General features: G+C 43.1%; 2 protein-coding genes and 1 non-coding gene across 32 annotated transcripts in view; all 3 read left to right on the top strand.

Moving 5' to 3' along the window:
- mim (missing-in-metastasis) overlaps window positions 1-23,521 on the top strand; it is a 48,005-nt gene that overhangs the window by 18,074 nt on the left and 6,410 nt on the right. For 5 of the 30 annotated variants that reach the window (XM_032436701.2, XM_032436706.2, XM_032436702.2 and 2 more), the window contains exons 3-16: window positions 10,647-10,708; window positions 12,042-12,115; window positions 14,679-15,136; window positions 15,196-15,453; window positions 16,007-16,087; window positions 16,195-16,542; window positions 16,653-16,667; window positions 16,844-16,958; window positions 17,667-18,524; window positions 19,202-20,887; window positions 21,724-21,842; window positions 22,056-22,328; window positions 22,460-22,681; window positions 22,998-23,319. In XM_032436701.2, the coding sequence (XP_032292592.1) occupies window positions 10,647-10,708; window positions 12,042-12,115; window positions 14,679-15,136; window positions 15,196-15,453; window positions 16,007-16,087; window positions 16,195-16,542; window positions 16,653-16,667; window positions 16,844-16,958; window positions 17,667-18,524; window positions 19,202-20,887; window positions 21,724-21,842; window positions 22,056-22,328; window positions 22,460-22,681; window positions 22,998-23,319 (4,891 nt within the window). Of the gene's footprint in view, window positions 1-10,646; window positions 10,709-12,041; window positions 12,116-14,678; window positions 15,137-15,195; window positions 15,454-16,006; window positions 16,088-16,194; window positions 16,543-16,652; window positions 16,668-16,843; window positions 16,959-17,666; window positions 18,525-19,201; window positions 20,888-21,723; window positions 21,843-22,055; window positions 22,329-22,459; window positions 22,682-22,997; window positions 23,320-23,521 lie in introns of those variants that run through there. The other 25 variants (XM_032436703.2, XM_032436723.2, XM_032436720.2 and 22 more) reach the window with 19 other exon arrangements.
- TRNAK-CUU (transfer RNA lysine (anticodon CUU)) lies at window positions 420-492 on the top strand. Its single transcript has one exon. It is a non-coding gene; the product is annotated as a tRNA-Lys (tRNA).
- CheB42b (Chemosensory protein B 42b) lies at window positions 2,560-3,558 on the top strand. The gene is made up of 3 exons (XM_002059355.4): window positions 2,560-2,846; window positions 2,916-3,092; window positions 3,147-3,558. Exons 1-3 carry the CDS (start codon window positions 2,601-2,603, stop codon window positions 3,321-3,323), a joined length of 600 nt encoding a protein of 199 aa, XP_002059391.1. The 5' UTR covers window positions 2,560-2,600; the 3' UTR covers window positions 3,324-3,558.

A 23,521-nucleotide genomic window follows, 5' to 3' on the forward strand; every position in this document is an offset into this window, starting at 1 on the left:
AAAATTTAAATACATATAAGAACATTTTTTAAAACTTATTAAATATAGAGGTCAAATCATAACTACAAAGAAATCGGTTTAAATGAACATCTATTTACATATGAACAATGCATGTTGTGAATACAAATTTTGTGGCTTATTAATTAGATAATTTTCATGCAAATGCCCAAATTTGTTTCACACTCAATTCATTAGTTTATTAATTAACCAAAAATAGAAACCAGTTCGAAGTAAAATTTGTGCCACATTTCCAGCACAAGGCTGAGGCGGCCTATGAATAAAAGAAAAAACCGGCTATGAAATTTTTGTTTATGAAAATCCAACAAGAAAAGCTCCAAAATAAATAGGTGTGAATTTTAATTTATTGCTCGTGAACTGTTTGCACTGCTTGTTAGTACTTTGACGCAAGGCGAACAAGTGCCCGGCTAGCTCAGTCGGTAGAGCATGAGACTCTTAATCTCAGGGTCGTGGGTTCGAGCCCCACGTTGGGCGAGCATTAACATTTTTTGTTGCTTCGTTTTTTTTTTTGAAATTTTTCAAATAGTTTTCCTCAACATTTGTCAGCTGCTTTGAATAATTTTGGGTATTAAATCGAACATGTCGCACAGTGTGTGGGAGCCTTGTACACAAGTGGATATATGTATAAATTGGACTATGTCTAATAAGTATTTATTTATAGCGCTGAACCTGAACAGTGGCAGCAGCAACAACAACAAAGTATCCATAAGCACAGCGCTGACGCAATACTCAGTCATTTTTATGACAACATCTCGTTTTTCTCCGATTGCTTGAAAATGGCTAAAAGCCGCATTCAAGGCCACAACTTGCCTGGCTCTGTGAAATGGCACAGTGCACAGTTTGTATTTGTGTTGAGTTTATAGAAAAAGTCACTTATTGTCGGCTGTGTCGCTTGGCTTTTGTATTGGCCCCACTCAAAGAGAGTGCACAGGAAGTGCGCAGGATGTGAGCCCAACCAGGCAATGCCAACTGGGAAACTGGTACAAGGCTATGGCCATGATGTGCCGGTTCCTCTCGAGCTTCCGAAAGTGCGTTTGTTGTGCGATTGGAACTAATGTATAAAGCAAAAATTAAATCGTTCCATATTCATAATAACTTGGTCTGTAAACAGTTCCATTAGCCTGAACCCTAAACCGAAGCTCAAACCTTTACCCAAGATATGATTTACTTCAAAATGTATTATTATATATCCCATGGTAAAACACAGCGAGCCTCGCCCAGTCGAAAATCTGTAAATTATATGCTCAATTTAAAATTGGAAAAAATATATTTAACCAGAGTTTGAACCATAATGTGAAATAAATGGTTCGAATCATTTTACGAACGACCGACAATTTTGATGGGGTTTAACAGTCAAGTTTGATCTCATAAACGGATTGAATCACATACCGTTCTTCAGGTCTTAAGTGAATATCACATGTTAAGAGATCTTTTGTTCGTTTGACACTCGAAGAAATTAAAGTATGTGAACTACATGACGCTAGTCTCGACGGATCCAGACAATGATCCCCCGCAGATTGTAATCTGAGGCATGCGAAAAGTGTTTCCTCTTCAGGCGCCACAAACAATGCCATGCAGTGGCTGGAGGAGAGAAGTCGCCGTCGTCGTTATATTAATTACTTTGCATTATTGTTTAAAGCAAACTGCGGGCAATTGTGGCTGTCGTTGTGGATTTTGCTGCTGTGAGTAGAGGAGACTGTCGTTTAGCCTGGCATTTTGACATGATGTGCATTTGAAATAGTGTGGCGTGATTGAAATGCGATTGAAACTGGGGCTGCATGAGAAGAGGAGAGATGGCAAGGGAGTGGAGGATACGCTAGCGAGGCCTCAGCATACTCTATAGAAGTGTATTTCCATCGGTACATCGACATGACGCAAAATAAGCTGCAATTAATTAAAAATGTTTATGAAATTGCGCACGAGAGCAACAGAAATGTTAAGATAGACCAGAGATAAACACTCGGCTCGTGTGTATTACGTGTGGGTGTGGGTTTGTCGTCTACACGCCCAATTATATGCATAAGACGTCTGGCTGGAGGGTTTGTTTGCATTTGCTAAATATATTCCAATCAGAATTCAATGTCAGGCGAAAGTTCAAGCAATATCAGACATATCAGTCTGATGAGTGGCATATAATAAAGATTTTGCGAGGGTTGAGTTTAATAATATTTATTGTATACCAAAGGAAATTACCCGGCATCGTCCGGATTAGAGAACATGAATTCCTCTTGAACTTGAACCGGCGACCTCTCGCATGCTAGTTCTACGCACATATAAATTGTTATTGATTTTTTCAATATAATATTTGCAATATAAAGAACAAACCTCGCATCTCGCTCAATTGGAACGACCTTTGTAGCGTTCATCTTAATCTAGTGTAACTAGTTTGTCGTGTTCGGGGCTCGTCGATCGTATCGGGAATTATGTTAATTCGCAACAAGTTACATTGTAAAAAACATGACTGATTAGCCCCATTACAATGTGCCGCTAATTAGCCGAAGAATTAAAGCCCTGTTTGGATTCCATATAAAAATGGTCAAGTAAAACAAGATGACAGTGCATCGTGTTGCAAGTTTTCGAAAATGTGGTCCGCATTGTTGCTGTTGTTTTCGAGCCAAATTGTGTGCTGTGTCCTGGCGGCTGATTACGAGATGATTATTGATGATCCGGATATATTCTCGAATTGCAAAGAACCACCGCCGGGCGCCGGAAACATACACAGCCTGTTGAACATGGACGAGCTGGAGCTCACTCTCGATGGGGATACCATACACATTGAGGGCAATGCGACAACTGTTTGGGACATACAGCCGGGTGATCGCGTAGCGGTAACAAGAAAATAGAAACCAATTCAATATCTAGGCTTGCCTTACTTAAGAACGCAATAATTATGCTAGGCTACCGCGCGGCTGATGCAATTGGATCGCGGCGTCTGGCAGCCGACGGTGTTCAGCATTGCCACGCAGGACTTTTGCGACATTATGTATGACAAGGATCAGTATTGGTACAAATATTGGACCAGATATGTTAAGAATGCGTCGGTCATGGAAAAGAAATGTGTTCATCATAAGGGCGTAAGTTGTCTTCGTTCATCTTTAGATTGGGCGCTGATTCTCTTCATTTTGCAGGCCAAATTGATACATGAGCCGTTCGATCTGAAAATGGTATTTACTAATATCCGTGGCGCCTCGCTGCAGGGACGCTACAAGGTTGTCGTCATCTTGGAGGCCTTTGATGACGATAGGAATGTAAAGCGACCCAAGAGCATTTGTCTGGAGATAATAGGTGATTGTGAGAAGCTATGAAAATATTTGTATGAATTGGAAGGCAATGCGAATTCGACTTTATGTAACGAAAACTTATTCTTAATAATACAACTGTAGTTTAATTAGAATCGCTAGCAAAAAGTCAAAAAAGCTTTAAATGGAACCTAAAGAACTCTCTTTGCATGGCTTCCCTTAAGAATCAGACGCAGGTCAAGTTAAATCGACTTTTTTTTTAAGTCGAATGGGTCTGCCGCATGTTTAAATTAAACAAAATTTTCGATGAGCCCTCCTCTGCGATTCTCATAAATTCTAGTGGGCCCTCATATTTTGGTGATTTTTTAGTTCTGTGTAAATATGTAGTGTGTGTGTGTGTGTGTAAATGTGTGTATAAAAACATCATTCTCCCTCACACGCTCTATCTTCCTTTCTCTCTCTGTCTCATTAATTGTTCTCTCCCTCGTTACTCTCTCTTTCTCTCTCTCTCTCTCTCTCTCTCTATCTCTCTCTCTCTATCTCTCTCTCTCTCTCTCTCTCTCTCTCTCTCTCTCTCTCTCTCTCTCTCTCTCTCTCTCTCTCTCTCTCTCTCTCTCTCTCCTTCTCTCTCTCTCCTTCTCTCTCTCCTTCTCTCTCTCTCCTTCTCTCTTTCTCTCTCCTCTTCTCTCTCTCTCTCTCTCTCTTCTCTCTCTCTCTCTCTCTCTCTCTCTCTCTCTCAATCTCTCTCTCTCTCTCTCTCTCTCATTACTCTCTCTCTCTCTCTCATTACACTCCCCTCTTTCTATTTCTCTACCTCTCATTAAACTCTCTCTCCCTCATTATGCTCTCTCACTATCTGACTCTCTACTCCATACATTTATATTAAAGCCTCGCTTTCTGCTGATGTCATACTCCTTATTTATTTAATTTTTACAAGTACAGGGTATGATAATGGCCTATCTTTAATCCCCTATTTGATTCTGTGGCTGCGGCACGCGCTGATGTCAACAGACATTCAACTGTCATTCGAGATTGGCCTTTGTTGGTTGTGCCTGTGCGAGTGTGTGTGTGTGTGTGTGTGTAGAGTTCTTCAAGCGTTTCGTTAATGCCGCATGTTGCAAGCCGCAGTCACAGTTTTGTGTTACATGGTTACACACAGTGCCTGCTACTTGTATTCCGCCCGCTGGCATGTGGCAATGCGATCGCCAATTGTATTTGTAATCGCATTTATATTGAAATGGACGCAACTGGCAACTGGCATATGCAAATGTACGGCTGTCAGTTATTAAATTACTTGATGAATGATATAAATCGTGGCGTCTATTCTCAACTACTTGCCTCACGATTGCCAATTGGCTGGGCAGCATTTGATATTTAGTGCCGATTCATTGCTGATTGTCGAAACGATATGCCCTAAACAAAACTTTCATTCGCCAAAAGGAGTTATTATTCAGCAGCAGCAGCAGGAGGCACAGCATCAGAAACGCCTTCATCTTGCAACACTTTCATTTCAAATTTCTTGTTACACTGTGCAACATATATAGTATATATATACAGTATATATATATGTACATTTTAGCAACTTTCTAAAAACAAATCTGGCCAAAAAGGTGCAAATTAGTGGCGCACGACTTTGTGCAGCAGGCGGCAGAAATGATTGCCCCAGGCCAAACCATACAACGTATATAGAAAATCAATTGGTAGAACCTCGCGATGGCCTTTAGTCATAAACGCGGCTGCCGCTGCTCGCTTAGCATATTGTCTACCCTCCTCATCTTCCCTTTTCCCACCAAAAAAAAAGTTGCTAACCCAAAAAAAAAAGCGCTATGTAGGACGTGGCAGCAACTGAACCCGTTTGGCCGGCCAGCTACCCGGCCTGCCATCTCCCAGCTAAACCGCTCTAACTAAGATTCACAAGCTCGGGAAGCACAAAATTATCAAACAACAGCAACTGCAACAACAACAACAACAACAACTGCTGCTGCTGCTGCTGCTGCAACAACAACAACAACAACAACTGCTGCTGCTGCTGCTGCTGCAACAACAACTGCAACAACGTTGAAATTATGTTGCATGAATGGCTGTGAACCAGCTGAGCTGTGGCAACTTGGCGAGGCAGCGTTTTAAACTCGTGTAGGATGTTTGTAGGCTATTGGAAAGATCAAGAGTTTATAATGTGATTGTGTGTATCTGTGAGAACCTTTCCAGTTTGCCGCTGCCTGTGGCAGTGGCTGCGACTGTGACTGTTGTTGCAACGCCTCTCTCGCTGCCGTTGCTTGGCATAAATTGTGGGTTTTTAGGTGTCTCGCACAGTTGCAGTTAAATAGATACATACACTCAGAGAAAAAAAGCGACACACTTCAATCTAGTTAAACCAGATATGAGTTTATTCATTCATCATTAAATTAGTATGAGAACTAAGACGAAACTTGTTAGTTATGTTATAGTAGTAGTTATAGTTATTATTATTTTTCTCTCAGTGTACTCGTAGTACCAGCTCTCACAGATACGCGCGATACGCGAGATATGTTGCACATTTCACAGCAGCAGCTGCCTACAGCTTGCAGCCAAACTGGAAAGTGTTGGCTTTTGCACTCGTCACACACACACACACACTCACACTCATACTCAGACACACACACACACACACCTGCTCATATCTATTTTGTTTTTGAGGCCAGCTAAATGGGCAAGCTCTGCGCTTCGCTTTAATTCGAACCTTTGCCTCAATTTGTTGCACGGAGCTAGAGCCCAGATTAGGCCTCTAAGTACGCATATTTGGCTCTAATAACACCTCGCTCTCAGCGAACGCTTCATTCATGAGCTCTCAAAAACTCGAGGCGTTGCAAATGTTTTGACATGCGATCTTAAGGCGCAGAGAAGCCCGAAATAAACGCCCACAACTCCATCATTTTGGCCATAATGCTCGTAATGACAGCCTTGCGTGTGCCGCACAGTCTCTCTCGCTCTTTTCCTCTCTCTTTCTCTCTCTCCTTTTCTGTCTCTCTCTCTGTGTTGACCGGGCTCTGTACACAAAATATTTTCATTCATAAAATGCCGACAAGTCCGAGGCACGTCAACATAACGAGCGATGCCCACGCATTGAGCCAAAGACGCTTATCGAGTTGTTGTCGAGTTGTTGTCACCGAAACGATTTGTATAACATTCTAATACTCTTTCTCACTTTAATATTGAAAAATGTGGTAAATCTGGTATCTAAGTCACATGTCTTCAAGGGTATTTGGTGTTCGGCTTGTTATTGTTGTTTATCGCAAAAATTGCATGTAGGCTGCTTTCTGTGCCACGCTTTGTCAATCATACGGAAATTGTGTTTGATTTAACGATTTTTCAGCTTAATATGCAGTATTTTATATATTTGTTTTGTTTCTATTTTTTGGAAATATTGTTTAGCATTTTGCCTTGGGCTTTCAATCTGCCATTAATACATATATTATAATACTCAAATCTTTGCTGTATTTGCATAGCCTACGCGCGTTTAATGGGCGGACAACAGAATATCAAGAATTTGTATCAATTATAATAAGAATTAACCCTGAGCCAATTGTTAACTTTTTGATCAGCATACAAATGCTTACAATTGGTTTGGGCTTAATTTTGTTTAAATATAATTAGTTTCAATTTCAAATCATGTTGTCATTCTGTAAATACGTTAACATACTATCGATTGCGGTAGGTCAAGCGATCAATCGGCCACATGGCTGGGAGCACAAAATGCGCAACATGCCAAATAAGGCGCATCACAGACAGTCTGTCGTGCCGGTGGCCATTGACTGACAATCACACAGCCCGGCGTGCCTGTCCCATGGCTGTCCCAGTGCCAAAGATCTACCGCCGCCAACTTCTTCGTCGTCGTGTTATGAATTATAAACCTTATAAACCTTTGTCGTCGTCAGTTGATGTCTACCGGCTTTATTATCGTTGCGATACCACTTTGGTGCCCATTACGTAGAGGCCGCCACAAAGGCAAAGCCAAAGCAAACAAAAGTGAGCATACCCTGTAAGTGCAATCAAAATGGGTATCTGCATTAGATTAATTTACAAGCTTGGTAAAGATATTTGATAGCAAATGCTTAATACAAAATGCAGTGCGAGCTTTTCTTTTTCCTCGATATCTGTGCCCATATTAAAAATATCAATAAATTTCTTTTCCTTCGATATTTTTCCCTTTTAATTCATTCGTGTGTGTGTTTTCTGTATATTTAGAAGGTTTTAATGTTTCTAAAGGGTATCACGTAGTCGGTCAGCCTTACCTATAGAAAGAGAGAGAGAGAGAGCGAGAGAGAGAGGTAGACTGTGTTTGAGTAAAATAAATGCTTTTGCAGAAATAACCGAAATCGATTTCCGTTCAATTTTGTTGCACCTCTTTCGTGCGGCTCAATGCACTCGTCGTTCGACTGCGTCACCTTTTTATGCAACGCCGTACCCCCTCACCCCCCTGCATCACCCGCTGTCTACCCCTTGACAGCTTTTGTTTGCATTTTGGGCTTTTTTTTTAGCTTTGTTGTAAATGGATTTTGCCGATTGGCATTTGCGCGAGCCTTTTATTGTGCTTATTTTTGGGCTTGAATGCAAAACTCAAAATCGAAAGCGAAATTCAAATTGCATTTATTTTTTGCTTGGGCTTATTTCTTTCTTTCCGGCGATTTGTGGAGTTTTGCCAAAAAGGGCCGCAGCGCGATGCTGCAACACTTGACTGGCCATTAAATTGAGGCATTGACAGGGCCCGTTGTCATCATTCGATTCAGTGCTCGATTTCAATGTCAATTTGCTGAGCGTAATTGAAACTGAGCGACAAAAACGAGAGCAATAAAATAAGCCATAACGACTTTTTAGTTGGCTGTGCGTGTGTTTGAGTGTTTACTGTAGTTGCATGGCTTTCATGGCCCGAAACCAGTTTTCACTTTTTATTGACCATTTGGCGCTTCTTTACTTACGTTTTATTCTCAAATTATGTGTAAATCTTTAACTGCTTTTTATGGTGTGTGTGCACAATTTGCAGCCGTTTTGTCTTTTATGGCCTGACAATGAAACCAGTAAAAAACCAAGCACAACAACAGCGAGAAGAACTCCTGCTGCGCCATGTCGTTTTGACCATATTTCGCACAGAGCCAACATTTTGCTATTGTGAGAATCGCTTAGCTGGCCAATTGCTGGTCGTTGGCCCAAAGCTCAAATCACTTTCGTTCTGCTTACCTGTTGAGTCAAGCCAGCAACAACAACAACAACAACAACAACAAAATAGCAAAATACAAATAAGTAGCAGGGCGCAAAAGAAACTAAAGTTTATTAAGCACACCCCAGGCATCGAGCCCTTCGACTAAATGGCTTCAATTAAGTTCCACAGTCAAGGCTGAGGCGAAGCAGGTGCTAATTGCTGTCGCCTATGCTGTCACCTCATGAATAGAGTTAACAACCAAGTCTCTGTGCGTCAGTCTTTAAAAGAAAAGCCTTGAAGAAAATGTTAAATCTTAACAAATTAGTTGTAGCTTTGGCGATATTACAATAATTCCACCCAGTGGAATTGATATATCTGATGTATTGTCGAGAAATATTGAAAAAACCAAAACAATTTGGATACTCCAAGAGCAAGAGAACTAAAATATGTGAGCGTAGTTCCGGACCCGTTTAAAGGTATAAAAGGTAGAGTATAATGCATATTTGGCTCCCAGAAGTAACCTTAAGTATACAATCTCTATATATTTAACTGTAAACACATGGTTTTGAGCAATTCCACTCGCACGTGTGGAAAATTCGGGAAAAACGTTTGCATCCTAACGGCTTTTAACCCAATCTCTAAGATCTTTGAGGGGGGATATTTGCCATCGGCAAATATTCTATATAGACATGGGGGGAAAATTTGCCACTCGCATAACTCGGTCAAAGCTCAACCGATTTTCATAAGGTTTGTCTTTTCGTTCATGATTCGATCTAGATCTGATCTAGATCAATTTGACATCTTAATCTGGCAAAATGATAAGTAAAATATCTTATATAGGTCGATATTTCTCATGTAGTTTCTCATAGATTTGTATCTATCCTATATATAGTTTATGTCAATTCCTGATGAAAAGAATTCACATATTTTCAACAATACGTTTGTCTTTTGCAACTTTGCTTCAATTGAGTTTTAAATTTAAACTTTGCGCTGATTGATAACAGCGCAAAATGCAGCCAATTGACTTGATCAGTTTTATTGTGTTAAATTGTTTGGCTCGAACATATTTTTGATCAGATTTAATGAAATGCACAGACAACAAAAGTCGCAACTCAATCAGATTAAACACAACATGAACTTTAGTCAGAGCCTCATGCAAACATTTTTCATGTCAATAACTTTATAATGTATTTTCGCTGATGCCTAAAACTTTTTACAAGCCTAATTCGCGCAGCCTGAAAATGTTCAAACTAATTGGCAGGAGCAGCAAAAAAAACGAGCTGCAAAGTTTTCCAAGCCTTGTTGACAGCCAACATTTAGAAGCGGCATAAATAACATTAGGGACATGTCTTTAATCCTGCAAATGTACGCGAGGTTGACTTTAATTTTAATTTGCTCAAAGTTATAAATGTTAATCGAATAAAATTAACTTATAATTTCGGCCAATCAAATTTGGCACTTTAAAACCTATTGTATTATTGCAAATAAATGTGTCCATGTTGTAGACATTTGCCTTTTTTATACCCTGCGCCGGTTTAAAAGGGACGAAAGGGTATATTCTTTTTGGGCATACGTGTGTAACGGATAGAGTGAAGCATCTCCTCTCTTTTAAAGAACATATATATTCTTGATCAGAACGAAAAGGTGAATCGTTTTCCATATAAGCTAAATATTTGAAATGTTTTATATAGACATGTTCTCTTGTAACATACGCAGTAGAAATTCTTGCTTCTGTTCGATGTCTCCTCCGATATATATCGATTTGCAGACTTGGTTTTTTAAGCATAGCTTGAAGAGCATAAGAGCTAGTTAAGTCAAATTTGTTATATAGTTGATAATAATATATCAGGCAACTGACATGCACAGCTGTTATTGGTGTGCAGGGTATTTAATAGTCGACTAGTCGTGGTCAACTTTGCTGGCAACCTTTTCTATTTACGATTGACCCACACGTACGCACAATTTGTCATGGCTGTTGCGTGTGTGCGTGTGTGTGATTTGGTTTTCATTTCAAGACTTTATTTGGGATGCCTAATAAAAAAAAAAAGAGTCGTTCGCCTTTGATCAGCTGTTTATTGCATACTAAAAGGCATATTTGCCGAGCTTCAATTGAATTCTGTAGCCTTTGGCTGTTTTAATACGAATCCCAAATCGATTTGGTTCAATATTTCTTTAACCTCTTATATACATTTTTTTTTTATTCTTTTTTGCAGAACACATCGCCACTGTGGGAGGACTTTGTGGCCAAGGCGAGTAAACTCCACACATGCCTGCGGTAAGTTGCCTGAGGAAATTGTGGGTTCAGGTTAAGCAAATTTTCACAATCGTTTCACGATTGCGAAACTTTGCAAACAGGGAAAACTAGAAAAAAGAATACAAACAAATAAGAAATCGTATGCATAAACATAATTTGAACTATTTGAAAGTACTCGTAAACTGTTTAGGTTTTTTATGCCTGGCATTTCCTCTCACAGTCTATTATTGTTTTTTTTTATTTATTTTTTTTTTTGTCCATTTGCCTGGTTTCGCGTTTTGTTTATAGTTTTGTTTTGTGTTTTCTTTAACGCTCAGACTTGGCCCCAATTTGTGACGCCAGCGGCGGCAGTGTCTGGCATATGCAATACTACTTATATACACATATTTAGCTTATGTATATAGCATACAACTTGCATTAATCATGCGCTCAAATCAAGCTAAAGAGTCTGTTGTCTTTGGCAGCGCAAAAAGAAATTCTGCGCCAAGTGTTTTGCCCAATGCGCTTGACACACATACGCACCGTTGCCCGACCAAGTCCCTGGCCGGGCCAGGCCAGACCAGACCCGACACGACACAACCGGCCCAGCATCTTCATCATCATCATCAGCTGCTTGGGTGCAGTCGCTCTTTGGACTGTCCCTCTGTCCGACTGTCCGTCCGACTGTCGTCTGGCCTGCCTCTGCCATTTTCAATTGAAATGTCGCCCACGGCCAATAAAGTTTGTTGCAAAGTTTATTAGATTTGTAGCCGCCGCACTATAATCAATGGCATCTTTTCAGTCAGTACTTTAGCATGTTGTTTCTCTTTATATACCCTATAATTTGTTGTAACTGAGGCAAATGGGTATAATGTAGTTTAGCGTATGTATGTGACGGACAACCATTTTTAAATTTATATCTATACGCGATCAAGTTTTATTAAAAATAAATATGTATAACATCGATAAGCATCGATTGAGTATATCGATAAATATCGATTTTTTGTTATAGTTTATTTATCTTACGCTGATCAAGTTTGATTAATTATGATCGATAACTATGTTCACAATATCGATATTTATCGTTTGATTCTGTCGCTAAATATCGTTTAATGTTATAGATAAATATCGATTTTCAGCTAAAGTGCATTAGAAATTATACTAGATATTCATATTTGACATTTAGGTTATCTCTTATGCATAAGATTTTGCTTAGAAGTACAGCCTTATATATTGGTTACTTAAATGTAATCTGCATTTTTGCAATATATATCTGTTAACAGGGTATTTGCTAGTCGTTTAGCTAAGCACTCTCAGTTGTTACAACTATATAATCTCTGTGTGTATTTTGTTTGCTTTTCTTCTATGTTTTTAGCGCTGCGATTCAGGCAATTGCCGCCTATTTGGATGCCTTCCAAAAGATCGCCGATGCGGCCACCAATTCCAGAGGTAAGTTCAAAAGTCGTAAACATAAAAACCTGACCAACCTGAGCCCCCCTCTAATTGCCCACAATTTTGGTTTGCAAACGATCTCTTTGCCTGGCCTGGTATGTACATTAGGTACATTGGGTACATTGAGTACTTCCATCTATTATTTATGCGTATTGCCGAGAGTCGAACGGCGACAACGACGTCAACGTCGGTCATCGATCTGATTTCACGCCCGTTCTGTTTTGCTTTGGGTCTGTTTGGCCGGTGCTCACGCATTTTCAGTTTTGCTATTTATATTTATTTATTGGCTGCCTCTCGATGGGCGCTTCACGCTCCGAGCTCTGATTATGCAATGTTGCTCACCTGGGCGGCCACAACAGCAACAACAACCAGAACAACAAGAACAGCAATCGGGAACGGGAACGGGAAGCGACAGCCACTTCGTTATTTTCTTTGATTTCTACTCTGTCTTTACTGTGGGCAGTAATAGAACAGACAACTTGAACTGAGATCAAAGACCACAGACAACATGTATTTAGGTGGCATTCAAGTAGTTGAAGTTGACATTTCGTTAGTTACGGTTAGTTGGGATGATTCCAAGTTGGAATGAGATAATCACAATACTACACTGAAATGTCTTTTTGGACGTGGCTTTTTATAGAGAACATGCAGCGCCACCTATCGCACATTTTAGGCAGCCCATAGCGATAGGGAGCAGACATTTTTGGCTTTAATCAGCAATAGTAAAGGAAATAGGAATATTTAATTAAATAATAAATACTAAACTTTGGAAATCTATTTTCTTTATAAGAAGGATATGTGTAAGAAGAGCTGAGAATCTTAATCTTAAAAGGGTTCTGCTATTTCCACAACTCCCCCAGAAAACAAACAATTGCTCTCTTAAATCTAATTAAGTACAGTCTCTTTTTGAATTTGCGTTTTTGTGCTGTGCATATAATCAAATATTTCTGCTGACCAATCCTAGCCCAAGGGCATTTCGAGCTTCCAAAAGTCCTTGCCTACGAGTGCCTACCGTAGTGGATTTATATTGTCCTCATTCAAGCGGTTTTTCAACAGCTTTACTTGCTGTCATTCCATTTATTATGAATTCTTTTTAAAATTTATAATGAATACTTGCATTTTTATATGTATAATTATTATATTAAAGATTTAATAATTTGATAAAATCTGTTGATTGAACTGTTTGTTCGTGAAAAACGTTGTGAATTGTAACGTAATTGTAATCGAATACAATATGCATTCAAAATTATATTAAATATGCATTTTTGTGCTCGCAATTCCCAATGCGATTCATTATTTATCTCTACATGTTGGAACTACTTTTCTCTTTCTCTCTCTCTATGTCTCTCTTTATCTCTTTCTCTCTCGTTTCCCCTGTGTATCTCATGTGTCTCATTTGCATATATTGATCCAGTCTGCTTGCACTTTCCCTGCAAGTCCAACATGCACATGAATCCTCATACGACCCGTCTTACCACCCACACATCCATTCATTTATCCAGCCATGAAAAGAGGACTCCGCATTGGCCACCCTTTTTGGTGTCTGAAGGTGTACTTTGCTCTTACTAAATGGTTTCATTAGTATTAGTGGTTACTTGGCTTAGTAGGCTGCCTATTGGGTTCGTCTGGGCTCGGTCAAGCAGAGCCCAGGACAAGTGTCAATTGTCCTTTGCGCACTTAATGGGGCCCACAAAAAAAAGGCGGCCCGCACACGAGGGTGAAACTCAATAATTTGCACATGCTTTTGCCTTCCAGCGAGGGGTGGTTGACGGGATTGCCGAGTGGGGGGGAGGCGATTCTGGCATAATATTTAGTTGGTATCTTTGTATACCCTATGCTTATGTATATATGGGGTATACGCTAGTGCAGGCAGAGTAATTTTGTTATGGCAATAATAAATAAAGTTAAGAAATATGAATTTGACCCAGCGTCCCTTCCAGTCAATCAGAGAGAACAGACTATTTTGAAATAAATATGGATCATGACGAGCTTGGTATCTGCTAGTCGAGCAGCTGCAATTCATACTTTTGATTCAATTAACTTGGATTTGGGAGCGTCCATAAAGTGGCTTATGAGGGATTTGCCTTAGTTTCATTTTGATGGAGTACTTGGACTTGGGCTAATGGGAAAGCAAGCAGAAATCAATAGGATAATAGCAAATGGGGCGCGGCAGCAAAGACATCTTTCGCTGCGATAATTAAATTTGGCACAGCTTGAAGAATAGTTTGGAGGAGCGTGCATAGATTATTGGCCATGTGCTCATGTCAAAAGCCTGATAGGCAGCTGCCTGCCCAAAGCGTAGCAGTAGCTGGCATAATGGGCACACACGAGACCGGTTGTTGACCGACTTCCCAGTCGGATGCCGTGCGGCATGCAACGCCCAAACAGGCAGACAGCTAGACGATCAGACATCCAGACGGCATGGCATGCGATGTGCAATGGTTAATCGGTATGGGTATGAGAATGGGAATGGCCATGGACACGACAGCTACAATAGCTAACATTTCCGTTCAGTTCAGCATCATGTAATTGAACGTGTCATCTCTTGCTGTTACTGCAGGTGCATCCAAGGAGATTGGCACCGCTTTGACGCGGGTCTGCCTGCGCCACAAGGCGGTCGAGACGCGCCTGAAGACGTTCACGAGCGCCATTATGGATTGCCTGGTGCAGCCGCTGCAGGACAAGATCGAGGACTGGAAGCGCACAGTGGCCACCATTGACAAGGATCATGCCAAAGAGTACAAGCGCTGCCGCAGCGAGCTTAAAAAGCGCTCCAGCGACACCCTGCGGCTGCAGAAGAAGGCGCGCAAGGGCCAGACGGACAACAGCCTGCAATCGTTGATGGACTCGCACATGCAGGACGTGACGCTGCGTCGCGCCGAGCTCGAAGAGGTCGAGAAGAAGTCGCTGCGTGCCGCCATGGTCGAGGAGCGGCTGCGCTTCTGTAGCTTTGTGCACATGCTGCAGCCGGTGGTGCACGAGGAATGCGAAGTCATGTCCGAGCTGGGCCATCTGCAGGTGAGTGCGCAAACCGTCAACAGTTTGAACCAACCTTTTTAACACTTCTGCACTTTTAGGAGGCCATGGAGTCCATTGCACTGGTCACCAAGGAGCCGAGTGTGCTGCCTCAGGCCTCGGAGGAGCTCATACACGATGCCAAGGCCAGCATTAATCTATATCCCGAGTCACCGGGCGGCGGCTCTGGCTCCCAGGGTGGCGGCTGCTCCAATTCGCTCGGTTCACGCAAGAGCTCCGTCTGCTCCATTAGCAGCATGAACAGCAGCGGCTCCAGCAACTCGCCGGGTCATCATCACTATCAGCGCTCGCTGTCGCAGGTGCGAATCCCCCGATCGACTACACTATGCAACAAAATTGGCTTTTAAACAATTGGTCACTCGCTTTCGGAGCATGTAAAAATTGATAACTATTGATTGTCAATTCTTATTTAAAGCTCACATATAAAGCGTACTCCTTTGTTAATTTTTGTAAATTTCGAAACAATTTTCTACGTAAAGCTCAGTGTCAAATATCTTGACTAATCTTGCCCATTATCAAAGCATGTTGCTAACTTAATTGTTATTAACTTATGTGTGACTAATTGTTGGCAATTATATTAAGTGCCTTTCTCTCTGATATTTCAGCTAAATATTATCATTGATAAAGAAAATTAATAATAATCATTTTGTCGCGATATTCGTCACGCATTTAAAGCTGTGCCCAAATTAACAAATCGAGTGACCAATTCTTTAAGTTTATAAATATTTAATTATTTATTATTTTTGATGTATAGCCTCTTTGTGTGTGCATTGCCTGTCGCCTGTTGTCATTGTGTGTTACTATGCGTTCTCATCATTTATGTCTTTTGTGTTTTTTTTTTTTGTTTTTTAGTTTGTAACGCCCGCAATTCGCTTGAAACCTGGTGAATCCAGTGATAGTGGCTTTTGCTCATCGCCAGCGCTAACAACACAGGTTTTCATTTTAATTTAATTTAATTTAATTTACTTAATGTGATTTTGTGCAATTATATTTGTTTGAGGTTTGCCTGCCATTTAACTAATTACAACCATTTTCCGCAGGCATCGACTGCAACAAATCAGACGCATGCCGTCTCCACTTGGCCGCCACATTCCCAGGACGTTGTGGACACATTGCCGCCGACTGCCGATCGTCCGCACACGATTTCCACAACCTACGAGAAGGGCCATCAGCGTCCGCCGCTAACTGTTTACACGTTCCAGAATCCCGAGACCATACACGAGTCCAGCAGCAGCGGCAGCCTCATAGCCGGTGCTCCCGGTCCCACTGCATCTGCTCCCGGTGCTGCGGCTCTGCCCAACAGCAGCTCCTCCTCCGCCTCGGGCCAAACCACGCCGGCGCCACAGAAATCCCCAGCCGCCTCGCTCAGTCGTCCGCCGTTGCCAGTTGTAAGTATTGGCTGACAGTTTTTTCTTTGTTGAATCTCTAGACCTTAAGTTGTTTCTTGTTATCGTTTGCTGTGGCAACAATCAAATCAAACACACACAACTCTATTTAGAAGCCGGCACATGTGGTAAGTGGCAGCAGAGAGTAGACAACCATTGCGCGCTCATTTGCATGCGCTAATCCCTGCCCGCTCAACCGCTCACGAATAGTTACCGACCGTCTCTAAGCGCCTCATCTTTGATAGCCTCACATATATTTAAATATATATACCCTTCCTAATGTCCTTTTGTTCATCAATTGCAGCGCTGCTCGTCGCTGGAACGCCCGCTGTCGGCGCAGAGCAATCATCGCCAGAACAGTGGACAGAACTTGCTGCAGCGCCAGTGCCCCTCACCGATACCGGCTCATATCACGAAAGGTACGCGAAGGGAATTACAATTTCCACTACTCTTTTAATACCCTAACTGACTATTTGTGGATATGTATTAACAAAACTTTCATACAGCTGTCCGTATATTTGTCTGCCTTTTTCTATCTTTATAGTTGTAGAACAAAAGCCAAACAACATCCTTTCCAAATCAGACTAATAGTATATCAATATAAAGGACTTGCAGTCCTCGCTAAATGAAAATCCCAGATTCGAACACCTGGCGATGTATAAATGTAAGCTTGTCTAAGGCGGAGGCCTTTGTTTCGAGTGCTATTTCAAGTTAATTTGAATAGTTATCTTAAAGGTGACTCTACACACCAAGCCCAAAGCCTAGAGATCGAACCCTGCTTGAGTTCGAACACAACCAAAATAGTCGAACAGTTCGAGTCAAACATTTTCAGTGCTGACTCGTTTGACGTAAATAGTTGGTCGAGTATTTGAAACGCATTTCGGTTCAAGTTAATAATAATAACACAATATCCATATGTCTTCTAAGGGTATTTCAACTTCGGCACGCCGAAGGCAACTATATTTTATTTGTTGGTTTTTTATGTTGTTTCTTTGTGTAAACGCCTTAATGCCTAATCCATTGCGTCTTTACTAATCAATCCATGTACTCGTTACTGTGCTGCTCTCTCTCCCAACACCAAACACTATGCGCATGCTTTGTCCAACGTTCATGTTAATGTCACACAGAGCTGTCCGCCGCACATCATGCACAGCAACAGCAGCAACAGCAAACACAGCAGCAACAAACCACGCCCACCTATGTTAATATGTCCGAACTGGCGGCTATGAAACTAACCAACCAGCAGCAACAGCAGCAATCACAGCAGCAATCGCAACAGCAGCAGCAACAAAAGCCAGCAACACCTTTGTTGCAGCAGCAGAGCAGCATTGATTCGATATGTTCGCAGCACTCGAATGACTCGTCGACAGGCTCGCTACAGCAGCAACTGTTGCAGCATCAGCAGCAGCAGCAATCGCACATGAATCATCAGCCAACAGGATTAGGCACACGCTCCCATTCCATATCCTCGTCGGTGTCCTCGAACACGGCCTCCTCGTTGCACTCGCATCCATCCATTGACTCGGCTGCTGCTGCTTCGCTGGTGGGCACAGCTGGTGGTGGTGGTAGTTGCCACACTAATACCAATACCAATACAAGCACCACAACGCCATCCAGCGGCTGTTCAACGCCACAGAATCACTATTCACCACTGTTAACCAACTCACCCACGTCCACTGCCGCAGGTACACCCAGCGGCGGCAGCATTGCCAGCGGCCTCGGCTTTGTCTATCAGATCAGCTCACCGACGCCGCCCGTCTCCGCCAGCGAAGTGCTCAAGATCACCGAACCGTCGCCGCCGGCTGCAGCTGTCCAAGATTCCGGCGATACCGATGAACGTTCGCGTGCCTCCGTTTTGCAGAAGGCCTCCATGTTTGAGAAGCAGGCAGCCGCTGCCGCTGCACCAGCGCCTGTGCCTGTGCCGCCAGTTGCCTCCAGTGGCCGGCGTTCCGAGGAGCTGCGCGCGGTGGAACAACAGGAAATGGGTAAGTCACAGCCGCTGCACACATATACACACATACACACACAGTTCACAGTTTAAAACTCCAGCTAGAGCCCGGCATCAGTTGATTGTTTTGCATCAAACTCGAATACTCAATCGAATGAACCGAAAATCGACTGACTCGAACATGCTTGAGCTCGAAAACATCCGAATCGAACCAAATCTAGTTACGAACAAGTTCGATCGAACGTGACTTTCTTTTTGTCTGCAACTCGAACTGCTCGAGTCAAATGTTAATGTTAATGGAGTATTCAAAATGCACTTCGGTTGACTCGTTGCCAGGCTCTAGCTCAAGCAGAAAAACTGCGTGCGCACAGTTCTGAAATCCGAATCCCGAATCTTTGCCCCCGATACTTGTTTGAATCCCGACCACCTTTTTGCCCACGCCCTTGTTTATTTAAGAGTATCGTGATTTAACATATTTAAAATGTTTTCTTTTTCTGTTTTTGTTTTTTTTTTCCCCCACCAATTTCTCTTTTGTTTTTGGTTGTGTTTCCTACACACACACACACACACACACATACGCGCACCAACAAAACACTCGTTAAAATTCGCGTTTTTTTTTTAAACACTTGTACAATATTTGCACCACACAACAACAACAACCACAACGACTCCAACAACAACAACTTCAACAACCTGAACAAATTGAATATTTAGACAAATCTTTCGAAGATTCGATACAAGCATTAAATAATTTAATTGGCGAATTAGACTCCTTTCAACGTGAGATCGATGAGGGCAAGGGCAAGCAGCACAGCAGCAACAACATCAACAACAACAACAACAACAGTAGCAGCAGCAACAGCAGCAACGAGAACAACAACAGCAACGATCTGCTAATGTTGCCTAGCAACAACATCGACTGCTGTGCGATCAGCAATCAAACAAATTCAAGCGGCTGCGGCACAGACATCTCGGACACCACCTCCGAGGAGCTGGGCGGCGGCATCGATGGCCAATTGGCCGCGGAACGACGGCATCAGCAATTGAATGCCTCGGACTCGGAGCTGAGTCGCTGTTATGTGAGCGAGACGAGCTCGCTGACCGGCGGCATATTGGCCGGCGGCTATGAGAATCCGACATTCGCGCACTTTGCCAATCGGGAAGAGCAGCCGGATACAGGTCGCAGCCACTTTGCCAGCGACAGCGTCTCGCTGACCGCCTCGGACAGCGTGTGCGTGGGCCAGCCGCGGCACGCCTATGTGGACACGTGCAGCGACGACGGCAGCGCCGTGGTCGTCATCTACGATCACCAGATACCCAATACGCCGGACATTGAGTTTGTGAAACAGAACTCGGAAATTGTGCTATTGCGCACCAAAGATCCGCAGCAATTGAAGCTGCACGAGATGCGTGAACTGCAACAGCTGCCGGACAATCTGACGGGCTCACCAGAGTCGCCGGATGGCAGCTCGGCGGGCGCCAGTCTACAGAAGCCAGCGGCAACGGCAACCGTGGCGCCCGCCAAGCAGCGACTCTCCTCGTTTCGCGCCTCCAGCGAGCAGCAGCTTCAGCTGCTCGGACGCGCCAGCAGTCCGCACAGAGGTACGGAAAAGATTAGGGTTAGCCCAGAGCAGCAGCAGCAGCAGCAGCAGCAGCAGCAATTAGCGAGTGATACAGCAGCAACAGTTGCTGGTGCGTTGCGGCGCAAGCTGCCGCCAAAGCCGATTAGCCTCAGCATATTCAATGGGCCCGTGCCCGAGCCGGGCAACACCATTAAGCCAGTGATACCTAGAAAGTTTGACTTTAAGGCTGACTTAGATGAAAAAATACGCAAGCAGAAACTAAAAGTGCAGCAGCAATTGCAGCAGCAGCAGCAGCAACAGCAACAACCACACTCACCACAGTCGCCCCAAACAACAACAACTACAAGCACAACAACAACAACAACAACAACAGCAACAGCAAACTGTAATGTCACTAATATACCTGCTGTTTTTGCATCCGCATGCGCATCGAACAACTCAAATCATAGAATGCCAAACCACACAGCAGCAACATCTAATCATGCGCCATACAAAACGCCCAACACAGCAACAACAACAACAACATCAGCATCAACATCACCTGGGGCCAAGTTGTCATTGCCATTATCATCATCATCATCAGCATCATCATCATCTGCATCTGCATCATTGTCATTATCATCATTATCCGCCCCAGCAGCAGCAACAGCAGCATCGCCACCTCAGCCGCCCAATGTGCCCGCCAAACCCGCACCACCACCGCCCAATTCATATGCGTGCTCCACTGTCAATGCCAATGCCAATGCCAATGCCAATGCCAACAATCCCCATGCTACTGTCAAGCCATGCATAACGCCCAGGCCGGCATCGTTGTCGGGTTCGTTTGGATTTTTTGATTTATTTTTTGGTTTTTCAGTTCTTTACGATTTAACCATGAACTTGATTTCTTAGCTGCGGCTTTTCTCATCACTTCTTTTGGCTTTGGTTATTGTTCGTTTGTTTTTGTTGTTTCTAATTTGTTAATGTTTGTCTTTAAAATGACTGTGGAAGGTCTTAATCCCCCCTCCAACCTAATCATTATCACTCACAGCACCATATTTACACACACTTTTATATATATATCAGGGCTATAAATGGGTTCGAACCCACTGGTACTTGAATCTTGAGCTGCAACAGTTGCTCAGTTGAGTTGAAAAGCGGTTCAAGCATGAATCAAACATGCATGCAACGAATCTCAGGGGTTCGAACTGCTCGCAACCAATGGCTCGAACTTCGAACTCTCTTTGCAGGTTTGAAGCCCTAATATATATATATATATAAATATATATAGCTCATGTACACAAACAACTGCACGTTACTGCAACTAATTGCAACACTGCTTAACACTAATACAAACATCGAAAATATCGAAAATATCGTAACTAGCGCAACTATCGCAGGGAATGTATATATAATTCTTGTACTCGTCATATTATGTGTACGATTTTTATTCATCGAAAGATGTATTTCATTTTGGCAAAGGGTTAGAAATTGCAATCTATAAAAAGTGTATCTAACATTCGACTTAATTTTGTGTGGCTTCAGCATATCAAAATAGACTTCTAACTGGTATAAATCTTATGTGGTGTGTATTGTGGTCTCACTGTGCCTAACTTGAATTAACTAAGAAATGTTTATTTTATATAAAATAACATGTTTTTAATAATTTCACAGGAGGAGTAGGAGCAGGAGGTGGCTCAACGCGCATCGCACGGCGTGCTTCCATTAACCAGGCCAAGCCGCCGCCGCCAGTGCGGCGCAGCTCGTCGGTGACGCCCAGTCCCAATAATGGGGTAAGTTCAGGCTATGCTTGAAGTTATATTTAATCATTAATTACGCTAATTCGATTAAGTTAAGTCTTAAGTCTTAAGTTAAGCTTAGCGTGAGTGATCGATCGTGCCAGCAGAGACACTGTGCCACAGCAGAGACACTTTTCCTTTAACGCTTCAGTTGATTTTCATTTCTCACTTATGATTTCGTTTGCGTTATATTATGCGTGAATGCAGCTGCAACTGCAACAGCAACAGCAGCAGTACGGCAACAACTCATGCGAGCACCTGCCACCGCCGCCCGCTTACCTACTGGAAGCGTACTCCACATCGCCCACACCTCCGCCGCCGGCCTCCATGCCCAGCTCGGCGCTCAAGGTGTCGGAGACGGTGCGTGCCTTGGCAGCCATGCGGCATCAGCCTGCCTCGCCCGTTGCGCTGCGACGCATCCAACAGCAGCAGCAACTGCAGCAGCAACATCCTTCACAGCAGCAACATCCTTCACAGCAGGTGTGTGCACTTTTCTTGGCTTGGACTTTTTGCTTTTCTCTTCTGTTTTACTATGATTTTCTTTACATTTTCATTTCCGTTTCAATTTGCTTTGCCTTCACACACACACACACACACGCACACACACATAGCTCGTGCACAAGCCTATTCCTAGCATTGAAGCTGACTATGAAGCTTACTATAATAGCTATATGGAGCTGCATGCCTATGCTCAAGCCACGCCATCCAACCAGCCGCAGCAGCAGCAACAACGCTTCATGCAGCAGCAACATCTTCATCAGCAACATCATCAGCAGCAGCAACAGCTGCCTCCAACGCCGCCTCCATATCAGGCACCACCTCAGTTAGATGCCGTAAGTGCAAGCTCTTCGCTAACCAAAACGGGAGTCGCTGCATAGTTTATGAACAGCTCACTAATTCCTTTAATCCGTCTGCTTAGTTTAGTTTAGTTGTAACAAATCCTAACTTAGCTTATCATGCATAACTAGACATATCATGTACACAGTGAAAGTTGGCCGAAGCGAACAGCCAGAGACATTCTAGCTTGCGTCTTGCTGCTCGCTCCAGGCTGTCCAGCATTTAGCTTTGTTTTTTAATTAATTTATTGCTTCTATTGTTTTCTTTTTTCTTCATGCTCACACATACACACACACACACACGCGCGCACAGTCGTACCGCACCTCATCGCCTGGCGCCGGCGGCGGCATCTACGCGCAGCCCAAATTGGTTAGCAACATGTCCAGCTTTCGCAGCAGCAGCCCCAGCCCGAACGGGCATGCGCACCCACTGCCGCCCACACAGCCCAAGGCGAATCCGAACCTAATCGCACAGCTCAATGCACGACTCAACAGCAAACAGCAGCAACAGCAACAGCAGCAGCAACAGCAGCAACATGTTGCCGAGGGCATTTACGGCAACGCGAGCAGCGAGTCCATCTACCTGCGCAGCGGTTTGTCCATGACACAGCAGCAGCAGCAGCAACACCACGACGGTAAATTTGAACATAAGCTGACACAGCAGCAACATAGAATTTACGCTAGTTTTGGCACCTCATCTGCAACATCATCATCTATGTCAGCAACAGCGGCAGCAGCAGCTGCAACATTGTGCTCAAGCAATGGGGCAGCAGCTGTTGCAGGCGTTTTGACATCCACAACCGCATCTTCCAGTACATTCAATGCTTTGCCACACTT

The sequence above is a fragment of the Drosophila virilis genome, chromosome 5 (genome assembly GCF_030788295.1).
Source record: "Drosophila virilis strain 15010-1051.87 chromosome 5, Dvir_AGI_RSII-ME, whole genome shotgun sequence".
NCBI classification, from domain to species: domain Eukaryota; kingdom Metazoa; phylum Arthropoda; class Insecta; order Diptera; family Drosophilidae; genus Drosophila; species Drosophila virilis.

Bases quoted from the DNA above. Each gene is read 5' to 3' on its own strand.
- CheB42b (XM_002059355.4), top strand. From the start codon at position 2,601: ATGTGGTCCGCATTGTTGCTGTTGTTTTCGAGCCAAATTGTGTGCTGT. The intron at 2,847-2,915 runs GTAACAAGAAAA...TAATTATGCTAG, and splicing joins AGCCGGGTGATCGCGTAGCG to GCTACCGCGCGGCTGATGCA. The intron at 3,093-3,146 runs GTAAGTTGTCTT...TTCATTTTGCAG, and splicing joins AATGTGTTCATCATAAGGGC to GCCAAATTGATACATGAGCC.